At 42.0% G+C, this 22327-nt stretch overlaps 1 protein-coding gene and 1 long non-coding RNA gene across 32 annotated transcripts in view; one reads left to right on the top strand and one right to left on the bottom strand.

Moving 5' to 3' along the window:
- NRXN3 (neurexin 3) overlaps positions 1 to 22327 on the bottom strand; it is a 1684741-nt gene that overhangs the window by 1129364 nt on the left and 533050 nt on the right. For all 31 annotated transcript variants that reach the window (XM_074392932.1, XM_074392912.1, XM_074392931.1 and 28 more), the window contains 2 exons: positions 7137 to 7575; positions 1265 to 1648 (listed from right to left, as the gene is read on the bottom strand). In XM_074392932.1, the coding sequence (XP_074249033.1) occupies positions 1265 to 1648; positions 7137 to 7575 (823 nt within the window). The remainder of the gene's footprint in view (positions 1 to 1264; positions 1649 to 7136; positions 7576 to 22327) is intronic.
- LOC141583495 (uncharacterized) lies at positions 6849 to 13406 on the top strand. The gene is made up of 3 exons (XR_012516123.1): positions 6849 to 8015; positions 12133 to 12216; positions 13169 to 13406. It is a non-coding gene; the product is annotated as an uncharacterized LOC141583495 (long non-coding RNA).

The raw sequence follows: 22327 nt of genomic DNA on the forward strand, positions 1-22327 counted from the left end.
AAAGCCCTAGAGTTATACCCTTCACAAAAACTTGGGTCTTGATGTAAATTATACTTTCATAGAATATAGAAGCTGATAGCCCACAGATAGTCAGCTTGATTCTGTGTGCTTGGCATATAAAAAAAAATAATAGACCAAGCTGCGATCTCCAAGTTGCTTGCCTGGAATCTCCTTGTGTTGATGTTGTCCCTCTTCTTGCCTTTATCTCTGCCCTTTTCCCAAACTGTAAATTGGGTGCAAATGTCAGATACTGAAGTGGTGAATGAAAAGGGAATCTTCCCAGCATTCTGGCTTGGTCTATAGGGTCAGCCCTCATCTCTTCGGTCCCCTCTCACGCCCTTCCTCCCACCCCCACAGTTCCCCAATTCCATTCTGGACAGTTTTCAGAAAGGAACAAAGCATCCAATCCATTCTGGACTCTGTTCAGGTCCTCAGCTGTGTCAGGGTTGCTCACTATACAGTGAACCTGTAGAGTATGTTGGTCTCCTTGCAAGGGCCTCCCAAGCTTCTCTATAACTTTTCTTTAATGACGTTGATGACAATAATTATGACCATAATAATCACTAATACTAAATGCTCAGGAACCTATTAACTCATTTAATCATCATCAGTGTCTTGTAAGGTAGGTGCCTGATTATCTCCATTTTACAAATGAGGAAATCAAGTCTCAAAGATATTGGCTACCATGCTGAAACTCACATCACTGCATGAGGGCCAGATTTCTCACCCAGTCTGGCCCCAGAATTCATGCTCTTAACCAATACATCACTCTGCCTCTTATGAAACCCACCATGTTTGTAATCAGTTATTTAATGGCTAAATATTCCACTAGGCAGGAAGCTCCATAAAAACAGAGATGAATCTGTCTTGTTCAACATTGTATTTCTAAAGCCTAACCCATGCATTAGCTTGTAAAAAGCACTAAAGAAGTACAAGTCAAATAAATGAATAAAACAGCCAGTTGGCTGGACTCCCTGGAGTTCCAAAAGAGAATTATTTACCCTGTCTAAATAGAAAGTATCTAATCAAAAAGTATCATAATCACGGTAATATTTATTATAGAGCTTCCCTTTCTATAACCCAATCTTAGCCAAACGAATCCAAACATTCAGAACTCGAAAGGGTGCTTTCAGTTAATCAGAAAATCCAAAAAACTGTTGGAAGAAAGTGCAGGTAGGTGCAAAGGCTCGGGCTGTCCAGGAATCCAACTGTAACACAACGGCCCCACTCAGGCCCTCACTTCCCATCCTCTAGGCTGACTCACCCCTTTCGCAGGTTCTCCCCCAGTATCCCGTGCCAGTACAGTCGCAGATGAAGCGGTTCCAGCCGTCCTTGCACACAGCATTGTTCTTGCAGGGGTAGCTGTCACACTGCTTGGCGCTCATCCGTGAACAGGAGGACTTGACACCCGCAGCATTCTGCATCTCTGCCAGCTGTCGAATGTTCTTGCTGCGCCCATCAATAAACAGGTCGCGGATGCAGCCCACGTAGCCATAGTTGAGCATGGCAGTCCACAGCTCGGTGGGAAGAATAAGGCCAGCACGGTTCTCTGGCAGCCCTCCCAGGTACATGTCTCCTTCCAGGTCCAGGATCTCGCTCTCCCCACTGGCGGTGAAAGGCGTGCGCCTGCTGTTCACTGATATAGTACCTGGGGTGGGAAGATGGATCCAGAGTTAGGAAGCTCTCCTGGCATCTCAGGTGAGTCCGTCAGTTGCTTAAACAAATGAAAGAAGCCCACCAGGTGAGTGCTGAGACCAGCCATTGCCCGGCCAGGAGAAAACAATGCAAGAAAGAGAATTAGATGTTATGGGACAATAGGAAAGACAGTGTAGGCCACCTGGTTCCAATCTTTGCCAGCTAAGTCCACCTAGCCCTTAGGAAGACTCAGGAAAATCTCAGCCACCTTTTCTCAACCTAACCCTGTTGGCTGAGACCACACAGGCTGAGAGTGGCACACTTCCTGCCTGTATTTAAATTCCAGCTCTAATATGAATGAACTGTATAACCTTAAAGAAGTGATTTCGCCTTTCCTGTGCCTCATTTTCCTCATCTGTGAAATGGGAAAATAACTTGTCTCCACCTCAGAGGTTGGTGTGATTAAATGAGTGAATATATACGAAGGGCTTTTAAGAGTGCCTGAGACAGAATAAGGCCTCCATACATTTGTCTGAATCTTCTTTAAGGGCTCACCAACCCAAAAAGATGGAACTTCCTCTTCTGTCTCTCCCTCCGTGCACTGGTACTCTCTATATTGAGCATTCACTACCAGCCCTGCCAGTGAATATTCTGAGCATTCTCTGTGATAAATTTTAATGGAAACATGATTCCTTATTTAATCATTTAATAAATGTGTATGGAAGACCTATTCTGTCTCTGGTATAGTTCTAGGCAGAGATGAGCTTGATAGGCATGCCTCTCCTCTCACTGAGGGGATGTTCCAGAGAAGAGGGACAGAAAATAAATGCTATGGTTTGGCTGTGTCCCCACCCAAATATCATCTTGTATTGTAGTTCCCATAATCCCACATGTGTGGGACAGACCTAGTGGGAAGCGAATCGAATCATGGGGGCAGTTACCTCCATGCTGTTCTCATGACAGTGAGTGAGTTCTCACAAGATCTGATGGTTTTATCTGGCATTTCTCTGGCTGGCACTGCACTTCTCTCTCTCCTGCTGCCACGTGAAGAAGGACATGTTTGCTTCCCCTTCCAGTATGATTGTAAGTGTCCTGAGGCTTCCCCAGTCATGCTGAACTGTGAGTCAATTAAACATCTGTCCTTTATAAATTACACAGTCTTGGGTATGTCTTTATTAGCAGCATGAGAATGGACTAATACAACAGGCAATCCAATAAACAAATTAGCTAATGGCCGGTGCTATGAAGAGAGTAAAAGGGGTGGTGTGCTGGTTACTCATGTGTTCTACTTTAAAGTATAGAGTCACTGAAGGTCTCTCTAGGGAGGTAACAGTTGAGCTGAAATTGGAATGTTGGGAAGGATTCAGCCATGCAAAGTTCAAGAGAGAGAGCATGGCAGGCAGAGGGAATGGCAACTGCAAAGGCCCTGAGGTAGGAAGGAGCGTGGCTAGAATAGAGAAAGCAAGAGTGGGTGAGCAGGAGATCAAGTCAGAGAGGTAAGCTGACCCAGGAAGGGGTTGCATTTTGGACAGCATTGAATGAGACTGTAGAAGATGGAACTCCACAAGCTGACCTGAGACCTTGAGAACAGGGATTCTAGTCCTAAATGGCTTTCTGACCCTAGGCCAGTCCCTGAATCCCTGAATCACTAAATGGCTCTATTTCCTGAACTGGAAACTTAAGAAAATGGACTAGGTAATATCTAAACATCCTGTCAGAAATTTTAAAATAGGTACTTATTATTCTATTCATATATATATATATATATATATATATATATATATATATAGAGAGAGAGAGAGAGAGAGAGAGAGAGAGAGTCTCAATCTGTTGCCAGGCTGAAGTGCAGTGGCACAATCTCAGCTCACTGCAACCTCCGCCTCACAGGTTCAAGTGATTCTCCTGCCTCAGCCTCCTGAGTAGCTGGGACTACAGGCGTGTGCCACCTCACCCAGCTGATATTCTTGACATGCTTTATTGGTATCAAGATAACTGGGTCATGCCATCCATCAGCCAGTCTTCACCTCTGTCTGATTCTCAGTTCCTTCAACTATGAAGGGTATATAACGTGAAGGGCTTTAAAGATCAAATGAGATTAAAAATGAAATGTACACTTTAAAGTGCAAAGTCAGCTGGGCGCAATGGCTCACACATGGAATCCCATCAGTTTGGGAGGGCGAGGCAGGCTGATCACTTGAGATCAGGCATTCAAGACCAGCCTGGCCAATATGGTAAAACCCTGTCTCTACTAAAAATATAAAAATTAGCCAAGTGTTGTGGTGCATGTCTGTAATCCCAGCTACTCGGGAGGCTGAGACAACAGAATTCCTTGGAGCCAGGAGGCAGAGGTTGCAGAGAGCCGAGATCCTGCGACTGCATTCCAGCCTGGGCTGCAGAGCAAGACCTGCTCTCAAAAAATATAATTAATTGATTAAAACAAAAATAAAATGCAAAGTCAATACAAGAGTAGAAGCATAGACAGGCTATTAAGGGGAATTTAACATCTCCTTTCCTACTTTCTTCTAGAAGTTTTCTCCTAGAGAAATATGCTTTGCCATTTTGTTTTTAAATCTTTCAAACACTTACAAAACAGCAATAACGTCCCAGCCACCACTTTAACTATTTTATGTGCATTTTCGGACTTGATCCTCAAAACAATCTTGGGAGGGAAGAGTTATTATTTCCTCTATTTTACAAATGAGGAAATTGAGGTCTGCATCTCTTACTATTTTCTCTACTGCAGTTTTCTTTCTTTACCCCTCACTTGTCCACAGGGCAAATCTGATCACCAATTAAAGGGGGGGCATATTTATTGTGAAGTAAGGACGGTACTATAATCAATTTAAATTTTAGAGCCTTAAATACAACCTGAGGCAAATCTGTCCTCAGTGTTTTGAAAGAATTTCACAAGTTCTAAGACTCACTTGCCCAAGTGGGGATTGATTATAAAAGTTTTGGGCCGGGCGTGATGGCTCACGCCTGTAATCCCAACACTTTGGGAGGCCAAGGCGGGTGGATCACGAGGTCAAGAGATCGAGACCATCCTGGTCAACATGGTGCAACCCCGTCTCTACTAAAAATACAAAACATGAGCTGGGCATGGTGGCGCGTGCCTGTAATCCCAGCTACTCAGGAGGCTGAGGCAGGAGAATTGCCTGAACCCAGGAGGCGGAGGTTGCAGTGAGCTGAGATCACGACATTGCACTTCAGCCTGGGTAACAAGAGCGAAACTCAGTCTCAAAAAAAAAAAAAAAGTTTTCTAGATCACTGTCAGTCATATTATTCTTCAAGATGATCAGGGAAGGAGGCACCACATTTAGATTCACTTGAGTACAGATTTATAACCAAAAACAAGGTTCATTTTTTCTCATGAAAAAATGAAAGTTTAACAGATTGTATTATAATTTCATATTATACTGCTTTCATGGGACAATTGTTTGTTTACTTGGTAAATTTTTATAGGCTTTGATCAAATTCATCAGTAGTTAAAAAAATTGGCCAGCACAGTGCCTCCTGTCTGTAATCCCAGCACTCTGGAAGGCTGAGGCAGACAGATCACCTGAGGTCAGGAGTTCACGACCAGCCTGGCCAACACGGTGAAACCCTGTCTCTGGCTCAAAAATTAGCCAGGCATGGTGGTGGGTGCCTGTAATCCCAGGTACTTGGGAGATGAGGCAGGAAAATCACTTGAACCCAGAAGGTCGAGGGTGCAGTGAGCCAAGACTATGCCACCGTACTGCAGCCTGGGCAGCAAGAGTGAAACTCTGTCTCAAAAAAAAAAAAAAAAACAGTAAAAAAAAATTGGCCAATGCTTTAGCTCCCAGATATGAAATTTAAGGCTTCTGAAATCTAAATCTAAAAATTGTTTCCCTACTTGAAAAAACAATTTGCACTGGGAACAGACAGAAATAAACATATAGCAATTCTATGCGTTCTACCCTATGTGTGGGCACAGGTAGGTAATCTTTATATTGTGCCAAGGTCTAGGTTAGTCAGACACAATACCCGTCCACCATGATCTAACCTCAGAGATCCCAAACACATAATCTTAAAAACCAACAGCAGTGTTTCCTTATAATTTTAGAACAGCTTTCTGACTCTGCCCTTGCTGACATTTTACTGAAAAACAGAGAAAGAGAATGAAAAGGAGAAAAAAAAGAGGCTTGGGGTGGGGGGATTTAGCCTCCAAAGCAATTAATTTTGGGGTGTTTTCCTGTTTAAAAAGGCACACACTATTCATTCTTGCTCAATGAGCACATTTAATTTGAAGCCTCTTGGTTCTGATCAGATTTCAGACAACCAGTAAAGATTCCTACTGGGCAATAAAATATCCAGGGCTGCAATCTGCCACCCGTCTGCCCTCTGCAAAGAACTCATCCAGCTCTTCCTAAGGGCAATGTTGCTGTCTCTGCCATCAGTCTAGCTTTGGAATTACGCAGGAAAGTCATCCCACCAAAGCGCAGTCATTCCCGGCTTTAGTCTTTTAGGGAACTTATTGCTCTCTCTCTTACTAGCCAAAAGAACCTAGAAAGAAAATATCCAAATAAAGAGTTTTTAATGTTCACTAGAAAAGTAAATCTCTATAATATGGCACAGGAAGCCAAGACCCTCCTTGAGTATATCCTACCTAAATGGAGAATCAGGAAATGAATCTAAAACTCTTAATACTCTAATTACTGCTCTTGGGAAAATGCCCTTTCTGATAGCACAGAAAGTGACCTTCACTGACACATCGTCCATAGAAAGCGAGGCAGACTGTCCAGGCATTCAAAAACCCCTGACTATTTGTGCCCCAGCCCCACCCCCAGTTCGTTACTGTTCCAGAGTGGCTATGTACTGCCTGGGGCTAGCTTGTTTGATCTGCAGCTGCAGAAACAAAGCCATTTAAACCAAATGTAAAAGGTTATGAAGAGGAAGGGAGAGTCAGTGAGGTCTGAACAAAGAGTGAAAAAGAGGCTTTTACACCAAAGGAAGGCTTTAAATTGAATGTGTCTTCAGGAAAAATCAATTTGCCTTTTCCTTTCTTGTCAGAATTTCTCCATGCAACATGACTCTTGCCAATTATTGAAGGGTGTATTGTTGCATAAACTCTTGCACAGTGAAGTTTATCCTACAGAATAATCACATAAAGCAGCATCTGTGATGTCACAATTGGTTTCCTTGGTGATGAGGAAAAGAAGCAGCAAAGAATGGGGGATGGAGTGGATCACACCAGTGACATGACAGTCACTTTGGTAGCAGTAGAAATGCTGCTTGTAAAACTATCCTTAGCTCCAGGAGCGTAGAGCGATCACTGACAATTGTGTGGTGAGTGATAGGAGAGATGAGTGGAGAATACGAGCCATCTATTTCAGAAACATAATTTTACAACAGCCATTAAAGAGACTAGCCAAAGCAGCAAAAAGCAGGCAAGGGCAAAAGTTTTAGAAAATAAAGGCAACAAACAAACTGAGGAGCTACAGCTTTCCTTAGTCCCAGTCACACATCCTGCCTCTTCCTACCTGATCTGCCATCTCGCTGAATGTCCACATGGTACCATTCCCCATCATTGGCTTTCTTCTGAGTGGCTTTCACTTTGATGGTGCCAGAGCCCATGTCAAGCAGCAAGTACAGGTTGCCATCGAGGAGTTCCACAGCAAAGAAGTCTACTTTTGTGTTCTTTTGGCTCCGAGCATCCTTCCTCTCTTGGGGCTTTCCATGAGTGAAGAGGATCAGGCCATTGGGCTCAGTGGTGCGGAAGTCAAAGGAGATGGAGCCCATACGTTTAGTGTTCCACTTGGGCAAGCTGATATAAGCCTCTGGGGTCTCAAAGTTGATGGGGTCCAGTGTGGCCACATTCTCACACTTGAACACAACTTCGCCATAGATTTTCATCTTGGTGTCCCCAATCCGTGCCAGGCGAGACAGCTCCAGACGGATGTCATTATTCTTATAAACAACCTGTCAAAAGCCAAACAAAAATGCCTTATGAATCAATCTTGCAAACAGTATCCATCCATCACTCACTGGGCACCTGGAAAAATGACCCACGAAGAGCCTTCAGGACATAGTCCAAAACAACATGAGAAACAATGAGACACAGGAATCAGAAAGTATCTGTAGAAACATCTGATATGCACACAAGCTCTAAAAAAAAAGCCTCTATATTTCCATGGAATTTATTTTGTCTCCTGGCAATTCCTTGTGTTGTCAGAAAGTTATACAACATAAGCTTGCAAATAAAAATCAAGAGAGATTGAGTTGCTTGGAGTCATGTACTTCATACAAAGTGATTTACTGAAACAACCTTAGTTAGTAAAAGACCAGAAACAACCTAAATGACCATCAATAGCAGATGGCACAGGTTTATAATGGAATATTAGGCAGCCCTTGAAAACAAGGTATTGCTTTTGGTTTTAATGTGGAAGCACTCCAAGTCACATTGTTAAGTGAAGTTCACAGACTCACAGAAGGGTGTTCATTTAGAAGAAAGCAACACTAATGATACAAACAGCTTCCTGAATTTGTGTTATCTCACAAAAAGCCTTACCATAAGTTCCATAATTCTAATTAATCTACCAAGATAATGTAATTATATTTGGTTTTGTAAGGTATACAACAGTGAACTCCTATTTTGGTGTCAGTTTTTCAATAAAGTTTTGATTATGAGCAAAAAAAAAAAAAAGGAAGGAACAGGATATCCATTCCTCTATCCTGAAGGAATAGGATCAAGGGTGCATTATGCTATCATTGTGTAAAAGTGTGGAGGTGTGGGGACATTATATGTATATATGTTCCTGTAAGCATCAAGTCTCTTTGGAACTGTAAAATTGTCATTGTGGAATATATTTGTGGGATTAATATTCTAGAGAGGGAGGGTGACTGACTTTTCTCTGTGCCCTCTGGTAGCGTTGGACTCTTTTTTTCAACCACGTGGATGTATGACTTTAAACAAAAGATTAAGTGTTAAGGGCTGATGGAGACAGAGGTCCAGTTGTGTTTTTGTTTTCTGCACATTGCATGTACCCTCTGTTTAGTGGTAGAATGAGACACCCTGAAGCCCTAGTTCGGTCAGGGTTATTTATTTAGTTGTGAGCCTGATTTTACAGAGAATACTGAATCAGATACTAATTCACCTCGTAAGGGGGTCCAGCAGGACTTCCTGTCTCTGTGCCCTACCGAAAGTTAGTGTACACTTCTACAAAGCCATGGCCATTGTTCTGCAGAATGGGTAGGTAGGTGGAGAAGGTGAAGGTGCCAGTCAAAAAAATGTTATGACTTTCTAACAGCTACTATAGAAAACAGTGTGGAGATTCCTTAAGGAACTAAAATTAGAACTAGCATTTGATCCAGCAATCCCACTACTGGGTATCTACCAAGAGGAAAATAAGGCATATGAAAAAGATACTTGCACACACATGTTTATAGCAGCACAATTCACAATCGTGGAACCAACCCAAAAGCCCGTCAATGAACAAGTGGATAAAGAAACTGTCATGTATGTATATATATACACACAATGGAATACTACTCAGCCATAAAACAGAATGAATTAATGACATTCACAGTGACCTGGATAGACTGGAGACTATTATTCTAAGTGAGTTAACTCAGGAATGGAAAACCAAACATAATATGTTCTCACTGATATGTGGGAGCTACGCTATAAAGACATAAAGGCGTAAGAATGATACAGTGGGCTTTGGGGACTTGGGGGGATGGGTGGGAGGAGGGCGAGGGATAAAAGACTACAAATAGGGTGCAGAATATACTGCTCGGGTGTTGGGTGCACCAAAATCTCACAAATAACCACCGAAGAACCTACTCATGTAACCAAACACCACCTGTACCCCAATAACCTATGGGAAAAATCAGTTACGACCTTCTAAACCAGGTATAATCCGTATAAAAGCAGAAAAGACTCTTTCTCCCTGAAATTAGAATTTCAAAAAATTTTTACTCTTATTTGAACTGAAATTTGATATAGTTCCCTGGGATGGTTCTCAGTGCTCTGATCTCTGAGCAATGTCACATCCATAAAAAATTAATAAACAGAAAACAATGGAAGGAAATTGGCAAGGATCTGAGTATTGAGCATACCAATTACTTTGCTATTTTCTTTGAATTACCTTATTCAAATTCTAGGTCAGGACCTAGATTTAGGTTTGAATTCCACATCTACTACTTACAAGCTCTGTGACTTTGGCAAAGTAACTTTTCTGGGTCTGTTTCACCTCCTGAAATTGGGAATATAGGAATAAACTATTTTGTAATAATAAAATGATTTAAAACATGTGAAGCACTTAGAAATGGAACATCATAAGGGCACAAAAATCACAGCTATTCGGAGGGTTACGGTTAATCTCATTTTGTTCTTTCCACAGCCCTGAAAACATTGTATTATCATCTCCAAAACATCAATACTTAATTGCTAAAATAAGCCTCATCTGTCCATTTCTGTGACAGAAAATTAATTGGACAGCTCATTCCAGCACATATCATGTAATCCCCCTCACATCCGAGTGTAGAATTAGTTCCCATCTCTCTCCCATCACCAAGAGAGAATCAGGCAGAGCTGTTTGCATTTTAATGGGCATTACAATAGTGACATATGACTATGGCAAAGCAATTGAAAATGACTCATCTATTATGTAACCTTGACCATGGACCTGACCGTAGTCAGTAACACTGAAAATAATGATACTAACATTTATTAAGCACCTACTACCAGGCACCATGCTAAGGATTTAACACCTCTCCATCCCATTAGATCCAGACCACACCCATTTGAGAAACCTGTAATTCTTCCCTTATTTTACAGATACAGAAACAGAACATAGAAGTAGTCAGGGAACCAGCCACAGGCACACAGCTGGTAAGTGATAGAGCAGGACTCGAACCTAAGCATTTGGGCCCCAGGGCCCACGTGCTCGGAAGTAGGCCCCCTAGCAGCACCTGTGAGGTTTATCTTTAACATTACATGGAAAGTCATGCATGCTCAACTTTACAATTCAAAAGCTGATTTTTTCATTTTCGCGAAACTGGGCTGACCACGTGCCAAGTGAAATAGTGCAGGATTGCAGGATCTTCAGCCAGTCACTCAAGTGAGTAAACCAGAAAAGAATAATAAAAGTTTAATGACTGTCAGCTTCTCCTTTCTAACCCTCACTGTTATAACTCAGCATGTGAGATCTCTTTGACATAAACAAACTTCGGCTTTTTCTGCCTTTGGGTTAAATGCCTATCACTAGTGTTCCTTGTAAAGGTTAATTATTAATATGTAACAATAAGTTATCCCAAAGGGACAGAAGGAGGCTTGGCACCATGGAACAATAAATAGAAGGAGAGATCAGGCATTCCTACAGGAGGCTGGAGACAGAATAAAAAGAAAAAAAAGCCTTTAATAGGATACAAGAGCAGTGAAGAGAAACTCTTCTGTGAGAAGGATAGCTAACTGAGACTGGGAAAGAAGGTGAATAACCAGAATGAAGATTTCTGAAGAGATAGGTAAGAGAATCAAGGGCCATAAACTGGCCAGACAGAGATAACCAGACTTCTCTCAAAGGCTCTTTGATGGTGAGTGCTCTATCTACTCCACTGCCGTGAAATTACCTGTCTATTTATATGGAGTTTTCACTGTCGTGAATAAAAAGCCAACACCACTCTCACTGACAGCTGAATAACCTTTCTGAGTCCCATTTTATTTATTCCAAAGGTAAGAGCCTCAATATCTGTTCTACAAATGGTCCGTCTTTCCCACCCCATAGGGCTGTTGTCAAGACCAAACGGTAGGGCACAGACATAGTAGGACACAGACAATTCTGGCACACAAACCTAGGAAGAAATAAAAGTATATCTTTGTCTCCCATGGTGTGGGGGTTCTGTTGGAAATGGACAAGGTCCTGAACTGAGGTTCTGTGAAGGTTTTTGTACCAAGAGGAAAAGGACAGGAGGACAAGGGACCTGTAGACCAGTGATGCTGAACTGGGACCCTCCATTGTTAATATCTTTACCTTCCCCACCTGCTCTGTGCAGAACCACAGCCACAGGCACGCAGAAGTGTACTGGCACCCTGGGTCAGCATGGAAGCAGGAAACTCTGCCGGATCCCCTTACAAGGCAAATTAGTATCTAGTACAATGTTCTCTGTAAAAGCAGACTGTCAACTAAATGAATGTCCCCAAATGGCTGGCTGAACTAGGAAGAGATGTGGCATCAAATGACAGAAAGCAGCCTTGGCTGACAAGTCGCCTCGGCGAGGAGCAATTAAGGACAAAGTAGAAATGGCTCCCCGTGGGGGAAGATGTCACGCAGACTGGGAGGTACAGAAACAGAGTCGCAAAGAGTGACACGCTGGTCTTACTATCCCACCCATGGGCTTGTAAAGACTGCTGTTTGGACACGTAACTCATGCTTAGGAGACCAGACAGTAAAACAGCTGAGGACAGAATCTCAGAATTAAGACAAAGTCTCTCAGAAAAAAATATATACCTGTATTCCTCCGTGATCTTTAATACAGAGACACACAGGAGCAATACCAGGAGTAAGGCAAGCTGAGGGGCAGGAACAATACGATAAAAACTGAGAGTCTGCCATGTGCTGGGTACTTTGCCAACACTATTTTATATCATCCATGGTAAGCACATGAAATAGCTAGCATTTGCCCCATTAAACAGACATGGGGTCAGCAGGAATACATACATACCTGCCCAAGATCATGTAGGTGATTAAATGCATAACCAAGCCATTAAATGCATAACCTGCACTGGGGTAAGGATATGCTCCAGAGAGGGCAATTTCTGGGCCCTTCCGTAGCCTATGCCTACACACAAAGCAGAAACCCCTTCGTCACACACAAAAACCCATACCCAAGTCCATGCTGATGTGCGAAGCCCTTCACCCCTTGTGCAATCCATTTCTAATGGATGTCTATACCTCCCCTCTTAGGGGTCACCTCAAAGGCTTCTGACCGAACCTAGGCACTGTTGCATTTTTGTTCACTGGGTTTCCTATGCTGCAGCACCTTTCTCTTCTCTCCAACCTCTCTAAATGATGCCCCCACACCGGGATTTTCAAATTCACTCCAGAAGTTCCCTGTTACTCTGGTATTTGCTGATTCCACACTCTGGTAAATCAGAATCCTTTTATTACCTACCAGTGAGGAAGCTGTCTGCCCTATTGCCCAACCCCTTTGCCTTGGTTGGAAAAAGAGAGACTATCCTAACCCTACATGATGCACTTATTACATCAAACTCTTCCAAGGTGTTTGAGTTAGAAGGCAGGTGCATGAGAATACATCCAAGAATTGGAGTTCTTCTCTCCCTGTGCCATCTTATCCCAGGTCACTCTGTCCTCGACTTTCTGAGACCCTGTTTCCACATGTTCTATTATAAATGCCCCATCCCTACGCACTCCAGCAAGGAAACTAGGAAGAATGAGAGGACGTGGGACATGCCCAGGAGTGCCCAGGTGGCTTCTCAGCACTATTTCTCCTGCCAAGGAATAGGAGGGTTACCACCTGATTCTTTTCTCTTGTTTTTGAACTATCTGCATAGAGCACAACTTTGATTAAAAAAACACCAAGTCAGCAGATAAGACCACGTCATTCACAGGTTTGTGATTTGATGCCTCAGCACCAATAATCCACTCCACGTCACTGGAGAGTGTTTGAAAGTAAGGACGCTGGGGACATTTTCTGAAGTTGGACAAAATGGAATGGTGGAGAAGCCAGTATTGGGGTACCATGAGCAGGGCCGAGTTGACTACAAATCTCAATAAAGCTTCTCAACTGTATACCTACGTGCAAAGTAGTTCACTCACGACAAGCAAAAACTAAGATATACTTATCCCCCTCCCAAACTGAATCCTTTGACAATAGATAATAATGAAACTAGCTTTATCTCTTCAGCTTCCAGGATGATACAGCTTCTAGATAAAACTTTCAGGCTAATTTTACCATTGTGTAACATTTCTACTCAGGGTAAAAGAATGATTAAGAAGTGTTGTGAAAGAATCTTGCTTCTGGGGTCTGCGCAGAATCACAGATCGCACCGTCTCTGCCCCACTTCCCCTCTCCCCCTCAGGCAACCGATGACTCGGGCCTGCTCTAAACTGTCCACTCCACTCCCTGTCACTTACAGCTCTCAACTTTGTTATCTTGGTACAGCACACGTCTTGTCTTTTCAATAGATTTCAAACAGCTTAGGAGCAAAAAATATGAATTACACCTTTTAAAATCTGAAATCACTCCTAACTGTATAGGTGTTTAACACATGTGCTTATCTTTATTAAATTAGACGTCAGACTGAAGTAGCAGTATAGTGCAGTGGTTAAGGTCATGACCTTTGGAGCCCCCTAACCAGGGTTTGGGCAACCTTACCAACTGTGTAACACTGGGTAAGATATTTAACTTGTCTCAGATAATGTAGACACTATCTCAGTTCCCAGGATTGTAAGAAATAAAGAAGATGCTGGTGCTCCATGTAAAAGTAGTTTACATAGTTTCTGACCCTCGATAAGCACTCAATATGTGGTGGTGATCACTATTAATTTGGTAATTTTCTGAGAAAACCCAGAATAAATCAATAGATAGTATAGCATGGGGTCATTAAGAAAGAAAGATTCAGGCTGGATACAGGGGCTCGTGCCTATAATCCCAGCACTTTGGGAGGCCGAGGCAGGTGGCTCACTTGAGGCCAGGAGTTCAAGGCCAGCCTGGCCAACATGGTGAAACCCCGTCTCTACTAAAAATACAAAAATTAGCAGGTGTGGTGCGGTGTGCCTATAATCCCAACTACTCGGGAGGTCGTGGTGGTAGAATCACTGGAATTCTGGAAGCAGAGATTGCAGTGAGCTGAGATCGCGCCACTGCACTCTAGCCTGGGTGACAGAGTGAGACTCCATTTCAAAAAAGAAGAAAAAAGATTCTCTCTGAGGATACCTTCTAAACCAATTGTCAAGCCTAAGAGGTGGGGATACAACAAAAGAAAAATTTTGGATTTAACAAACTATAAAATTGTATCTTTATATATTTATTTATAAGTAATACTTATGAACTTCATGTATTTATTTTTATACTTATTTATAAATTTTATAGACATAATTGCCTAATGTGACATTTATGAGATGCACACACACCAAACACTTGCCCAGATTTAGATTCATAATCATTAACATCATTTTTTATCACACGATGCCACTGATCAAACTCCAACAGTGAAGTCCAAGCACAAATGTGGCAGCAGATGGTCCTCTTAGATTCCAAAGTCAGAAGAACCTAATGTCTGGCATGACCAGAGCCACATCTGCATCTGTGGTCTTGCTAACAGGGGTCAGTAAACTAACTCCGCCTGCTGAGATACAGCTGACATCCAACCTGGAGCTTAATTTCTGACTGCTGCGTCTCACGGATGTCACCATTTTCATGCTTTATATTTTGTTAACAGTGTTCAGGATCTGCCAACAATGAAAAAAAAAAAAACTCAGCACCAGAAATAGGCAACTGAAACCGAGGTCAGACTTGCAAGGCAGGAGCTAGAAAATGGCCAAGTTCTAGAGCTCAAAATAAAGGTCAAAAAGCCTCCAGATAAAGTAGAAACTAATAGTACAATGTTGACAATTAAATTTTTTAAATTCTGTGTGAGCCAACACTCTACGGGTCAAACGAAGCATATCTGAAAGCTAGATTTCACCAGAGGGGGCCACCATCTCTGATCTATGGCCCTATCTGTGAGAGAGTGGCCAGGAAAAGATAAAAGGGACATATGGCAAGTGAGAGTAGCAAAAAAGATGCAGGGAAACTGATGTCGAAGTAGCAAAACCCTTAATCCATATCTCGTTCTGAAAAAAGTTATTCAGTCTTCTAGGCATGCGTGCAGGCCAGCCAGAAAAAGACAGACAGCTGTAAGCCAGTCAGTTATCCTGCCTTCATGAATCACAGAGCCATGAGTGCCAGCCCAAGAGCCCCGCTGATAATGCAAGTCATTACAACTGGTGCTCGAGTTAAGCGTAGGCTTTCACGAGTATTTTCCTGATGGATTGTTTGTGAAAGGAAAACGATCATATAGGTTTATGCCCAGTTACAGATGGGAACAGTAAGAAGTTAAGCAAGATTTCCAACCCCTTGCCTTATTGAGTGCTCCATGCCTGTTCAGAGTGGAGGTCTCCATTGTATGCTTCTCAAGAAGGAGAACTTTCTTAGGACTTTTATTCCACTTAAAGGCTGATCAGAAACAGGTTGCAATGTATTTGTGTATTTTATAGAAAAGGTTTCCAGGCCAGGTGTGGTGGCTCATTCCTGTAATCCCAACACTTTAAGAGGCTGAGGTGGGTGGATCACGAGGTCAGGAGTTCAAGACTAACCTGGCCAAGATGGTGAAACCCCATCTATACTAAAAATACAAAATTTAGGGGGGAGGGGCGGTGGACGCCTGGAATCCCAGCTACTCGGGAGGCTGAGGCAGGAGAATCACTTGTACCCAGGTGGTAGAGGCTACAGCGAGCCGAGATCGCACCACTGCACTCTAGCCTGGGCGACTGAGTGAGAGTCTCTCAAAAAAAAAAAAAAAAAAAAAGAAAGAAAGAAAGAAAAGAAAAAAGAAAAAGTTTCCAGTCAATCAAGTTTCTGGAGCATTCAGGATACTATAAAGGCTCAGTCTATCACAGGCTTGCTGTTTCAGGCTTTATCATCTTCACAAAGTCTAGCACGCTTCTACTAAGTTAATAAATAAGAGCCTGGCATAGACAGACCCCGGCAGAGACATACGACATGAACTTGCAAGTAGGGGCCATGGTCTTCCAAGATAGAACTAGTCAATGGGTTGTTTTAACAATTTCTAGTTGCCAGTTAATCTTTTCAGGCACAACTGGATAGCCACTCTCCCATTTCTTAGAGCCATGTTGGCAAACATGTGCCCTTACCCTCCTTTCCCAGCAAATGCCATTCATCATCAATTGATGGATTTCTGTTCTACTCCCACTCAACCCAGATGAAGCCTCAGAACCATCTCAAGGTAGTGCTCCAGGAAGTTAACTACAGGTCACTGAGAGCCAGAACTTGAGATGAACCTATTCTCCACATTTCTTATCCTCTAATGCAAAAGCCAAGATAATATTAATTAATTAGCCATACTCAAATATTGGAAATAAAAACCTATGTAAATGTACTAAGTAACCACTGTATCTTTAGTTCTAGACCATGGAGGATAGACCATGAGACATAATCACTGCCACCAACATGCACAGAGAAAGTTGAAGGATACTTAAGGGGGGGATATTTTTTCATATCAAAGTTAGAGTGAGATATATTTGTCATGTCAATTAATGTACCTACGTAAAGGACCTATGACCATAAACTTGATTGAAATCATAGTTCTGTGCCTTCTGGTAGCCAGCGATGGCACTGTTATGATCCTCTAGACTAAGCTTCATAAACACATGGGTTGTGTGTTTCTGATGTGGTAACTGATACATTCATTCCCAGTATTTAGCAAAGTGTGTGGCACATAGTAGAAGCTCAATAAACACACTCATTTCCTGCATTTTCTTAGGCACTAAACAAACCTACCCAGCGAACGCCTACATTTCTTTCTGTCTTAGAATATTTGATGAGGGCACCAACCCCACTAGAGTGAAAGTTACATGTCACAAAGCAGAGGAACTAAGATCAGATGAACAGGTGGTATGTGATTATGAAAAGCTCTAAAAATATATACCTTATGCAATTAGGGTAAAAAGGTAACTATTAGAGTAGACAGGAAGCCTTAACCAGCTTGATTAAAAAGATGACAAAATTTAAAACATACTTTGCTGAACCACTAGGAAACTACTGTTATTTTTATTACAAGGACTAGAAAAGAGTCTAATTATCTCACTGTTAATATGTCTGGGAATAACATGTCATTTTCTGCTTAAAATTGTTCAATGGTTTTTCGGAATTAAATGCAAACTTTGAAGCATTATATAAAAACCTCTTCCTGATCTAGTCCTCTCTTCATTGTTACCAGTCTTGACAAAAATTCGGCAGGTCCTCCAATTTATCACCCCAGGGATAAACCTTACCTGATTCTCTACCTGGATAATTACTATTCGCCACTTGAGGCACAGTTTACGCATCACCTCTGGTGAGAAGCCTTCTCCAACATTGCTACTCACTCCACTCCCACCCACAGCTGAGTTCTTCCTCTCAACCCCCATGGTTTCATGTTCTAGCTGCTGTCATTGAATTGATCACATTGCACTGGAATTGTCTGTTATCCCCGGTAGACCAGGAGCCTCGCAAGAGGAGGAACCTATGCCTTTTCTCTCTGTATCTCTCAGTGCCTGACACAAAGTACACGCTTAAAGGGGGTGGTAGAAGAATGGGAAGAAGAATAACAAGGAAAATCACGAAGGCTACTTCTTGATGCCTTTAAGTCAGTGAAGACTATAATGCAGAAAGAAGCCTCTATATCTATTCTGCCTGAAAATAAGTAATGAAATGGAAAGGTAGAAAGCTAAAGTGTTACAAATAATTAAAAGACATTTGATGGAACCACTGAATATTTAGTAGAGTTTTCCCCAGCGTGCATGCCTAGAAAAATGTGCTTATATTTTTAAGGCAATCTATATGGAAAGTTCTGTACCGCAGAGTGGCAGCTATCATTAGTGTATGTGTCTCAGCAGAATACTAACAGAAGAAGTAAAAGCTCAATCACAAACTCGGGTACGATCCTCTAAGAGACTGGCTGGAAAGTTCAGTGCCATCACTACCTCCCACTCTGAGGTATACTAAGAGGCTACTGGACACCTCTAATATGACAATGTAGCTTTGACTTGTCATAGAAAACACATGGATGTTTTGAGACAGTACCTCAGAGCCTTCATCCTCTGTACCTAGCGTCAAAGAGCGAGAGAGAATCTCCAGCAATGAAGCCTTTGGCCCTAAATAGCAGCTTCTGGCTGTTAGCAGCTACCCTGAAAGAAAATAGATGACAATAGGCATGCCAAGCACCTATTGTAGAAAGAGCTCATATGAGAGGCTCAAAGACAAACGAGTGAGAGAAAATACTGGAAAAAGACTCAGTGAAACAGAGCCTTTAAGAAGTCTAGTATAGCTGGTTGGAAACAATAGTAGCACATGAGGCAAGCAAGTGTTGTAAGCAGTCCAGGTGACAAAAGCAGTTAGTTCAGGACCATGTGGAAGACAGGTTCTATCAAGAGGTGCGGGCCAATGGGTAAGTTCCAGGAAACCCTGGGGCTAAGAAGATAAGTGCACATAGGGGCAGCTGCTTATAATGTCAGCCCACTAATTTATACAAAATACACGTGGACCAGTGCTGTATGGCTTCCTGGTGGCTGAGCAACCTCCAAAGGAGATCTGCCTATCAGAAGCAATTACAAACTATTTCTTGCCTGGCCTGCGAAGCAATTCTGCTTCTAGCCTAATGAAGGCTTTAATCAGATGGCTTTTCAAAGTGGTCTAAAGAGCCCCTCTGCAATCAGCAAAAGAGGTGGGGAAAGTAGTAGGAAGAATATGCCAGGCTGGCAGGTAGCTGATAACAGAACGATTTCCAACCTGGTGCAGAGGCAGCAAATGAGAGTTGGGTTGAAACTGACAATATTATAGATAGAAATGCTAGGACTCAAATTAATCTTTTTCCAAAAAAGGTTTCTTTACACTTTTTTAGCTTAAAAATAGTCATGCAACAAAAGGCCCCCTCCTTTCTTGGGACTCCCTCTCAAGGTGATGGTGTATAAGCCCAATACTTACACCTATGAGTTTGCACTACCTTTAGTAAATCTGCAGAGACCTAGATAACCACTAGATGTCCCTTATGCCATGCAAAATCAATCTGAAAGGAATTTCACTGCCAGTTACACAAATCACATTTAAAGATAGCTTTTCTAAGCCTTTGATCTTAGGTGCCAACTGTAATTCCTATGATGACTCACTCCTTTGCCTTATTTATATTGTGTCCACTTCAGTAGTATTTCAATAGTCTTTTATTATAAGATATAAAATTATAGGCAGAGAACAGAAAACTATTATGAATTAAATTTCTTTTATATTTATATAAAGAAGAGGTAGAAATAACAGAGAAATAAGTAGAGAGGAATATTGGCGAAAAGGGACATAGGGTATCTAAAGAAGTCCAAAATTCATTATCACTTCTAGGAATCAAATAAGCTTTCATATAAAACCACAAGCTCAGACTAAATTCAGATTCTCCATACACTGGGTTCTTGTATTAAATAAAACTAGGTGTGATAAATAATTCTGATTTCACACGTCAAGTGTGATCAGTCATGAATGGTTGTCTATGACACTAAGTGGGAAAGACTGTTGTGCTGTGATCAGTGAACAATGACTGCTATGGTTGTGGGAACTGGGCACAGTGGCTCCCATGACATGCATTTGCAAAACTAGGGTTAACCTCCTAACCCTAAGGGTCCCAGACTTGGGATGAATGTGGGTGATGGGGATGGTGGTGGTGATGGCAGTCATCATAGAAACAGTAATAGCTAATGTTAACAGAAAACTTCCTATGGGTCCGTCATTGTTCTTAGTGTTTCACATGTAAAAACTATTAATACAAATGTGAAATATATTCAAACCAAGATGTGACAGTACCTTTGAGAATAAAAGAAGGGGGCACTATTAATAATTCACCTGGACAGGAGATGTTACCCAGAACAAGGTAACCTGGAATAGATGGTCACCCTATTTGATCCTCACAGCCTGAGGCACGAGAAGCAGCATAAAATATAGTTAACAGCAAACATACTGAGTTGAAATATATTCTGAGTTGAAGCATATATTCTAAGTTGAAATTCTTGTTCTGCAGCTTGTCGCTGTGTAATCCAGACAGGTTACTTAATCTCTCTATACCTCAGTTTCCTCATCTTTGAAGTGGGATAACAATAGTACAGTTTCCTCAGGGCTGTTGTGAGAATAAGAAGATTAAATATATATAACATGCTTAGAATATCTCCTGCCCCCTTGTATATGTTGGTTATTATTATCCTCATTTTACAATTGAGAAAACTGGGAATCTGAGATTTTAATATCTACCTAAGCTCATACAACTATTAGGTAGTGGAACCAGCATGGAAATAGAGATAAATCTGGCTTCAGAACCCATAGGCTCAACAACTATTACTATCCTGCCTCTCTACAATGGAAGAGAAACTAAGATTCTTTAAGATCCCTTCTTTGATCACACTTCTTCAGCTAGCTGGATTATAAAAGAAGTCACTAGAAAAATTGATCTCTCCTGCCTGTGGCTCAAGATAGCAGATTATAGTCAGGTAGGCATGAATGAAGCATGTTTAGGAGCACCTGTCAAAACCTTGAGGAAGACTCCTCCAAGGTCCATATCCTCTTTAGAGTATATGAGAGAGGTGGAAAAGGTATGAAGGAGTCAAGAACTATCTGCATCCCAATTTCAAGTACTGAATTTCTCCAATTCAAAAATGGGCGAAGTCCCTGCTCTAACCTTGCATGGGGTGGCCCACTCGAGCTCACAGTGTCCATTGATCCTCAGTAATCTCCCCGTGACCACCTAGATCCATTTTGGTTCCCCTGATGAGACAGATGGCAAGAGCTACTGCTAGACACCAAAGAGCAAGCACCAAGCCAGCTGTGCACACCTCACCCTACAGAACTGGACCACCATCTACCCCCCACAGCCAGATGGTGGAAACCGTCACTAATTCCTTGCCCAGCACTCAGACCAGCTCTTTCAGTTACTTATCAGTGCCTCAGTAAGTATTAATTAGTGGTTTATTTTCATAATGGGAGCTGGGAGCGTTGCCATATACATCTGTTCAGTGGCATTAGGCTGACCTAAATTAGACCCTTCCTGAGAGCAGCCCCAAGTTTTTTCAATGGACCCTCAGTTGGAAGTCATTTACTCCTGAGGTAGGTCTGTGAGCAAATGATATTCTTAGAAGAACAAGCACTTCGAGTCGACAAAAAAAGAGAGGTATCTCTGTAGTAGGCTGAATAATTCTCCCCCAAACATATCATATCCTAATCAGAAGAACTGTCAATGTTATTTTATTTGGAAAAGGATCTTTGCAGATGTGATTAAATGAGGGATCTTGAGATGAGACTACCCTGTATTCTCCAGGCAGGCCCTAAATGCAAGCGTTTTGAATCCCTATAAGATGAAGGCAAAGGAAGATCACACATGCAGACAGAGAGAAGATGATGTGATTATGGAGGTGGAGATTAAGGCCCAGAAGCCAAGGAATATGGGCAGCTACCAGAGATGGAAAGAATCAAGCAACAGATTCTCTCCTTGACCCTTCAGAGGAGGTACAGCTCTGCTAATGCCTTGATTTTAGCCCAGTGAAACTGATGTATGACCTTCAGAATTATGAGAAAACAAATTACTGTTTTTAAGCTACCCAAATTTATAGTAATTTGTTATAGCAACCACAGGAAATTAATACACCCTCCCTCTGCTGCTCATGCTTCAGCTCCTGCTAGACTTTGACTTGCAATAAAAAACTCCAGGACAAGACTTGCATCCTTTGAGGCTTGCTATATATGGACTGCTCAGGTTTATGGAGAAAGAACCAACTAAGAATAGAAAATTCTCTAGGACTATCAATACTAGGAATCCATTCCTAGGATGCATCCAGTATCTGACGTTCAAATTTCCAGCTAAACTTAGCTTCCAGATTTTTGACCCCAAGCTTGATCAAGTACATGCTTATGTAGTACAGAG

This window comes from Saimiri boliviensis, chromosome 2, assembly GCF_048565385.1.
Source record: "Saimiri boliviensis isolate mSaiBol1 chromosome 2, mSaiBol1.pri, whole genome shotgun sequence".
NCBI classification, from domain to species: Eukaryota; Metazoa; Chordata; class Mammalia; order Primates; family Cebidae; genus Saimiri; species Saimiri boliviensis.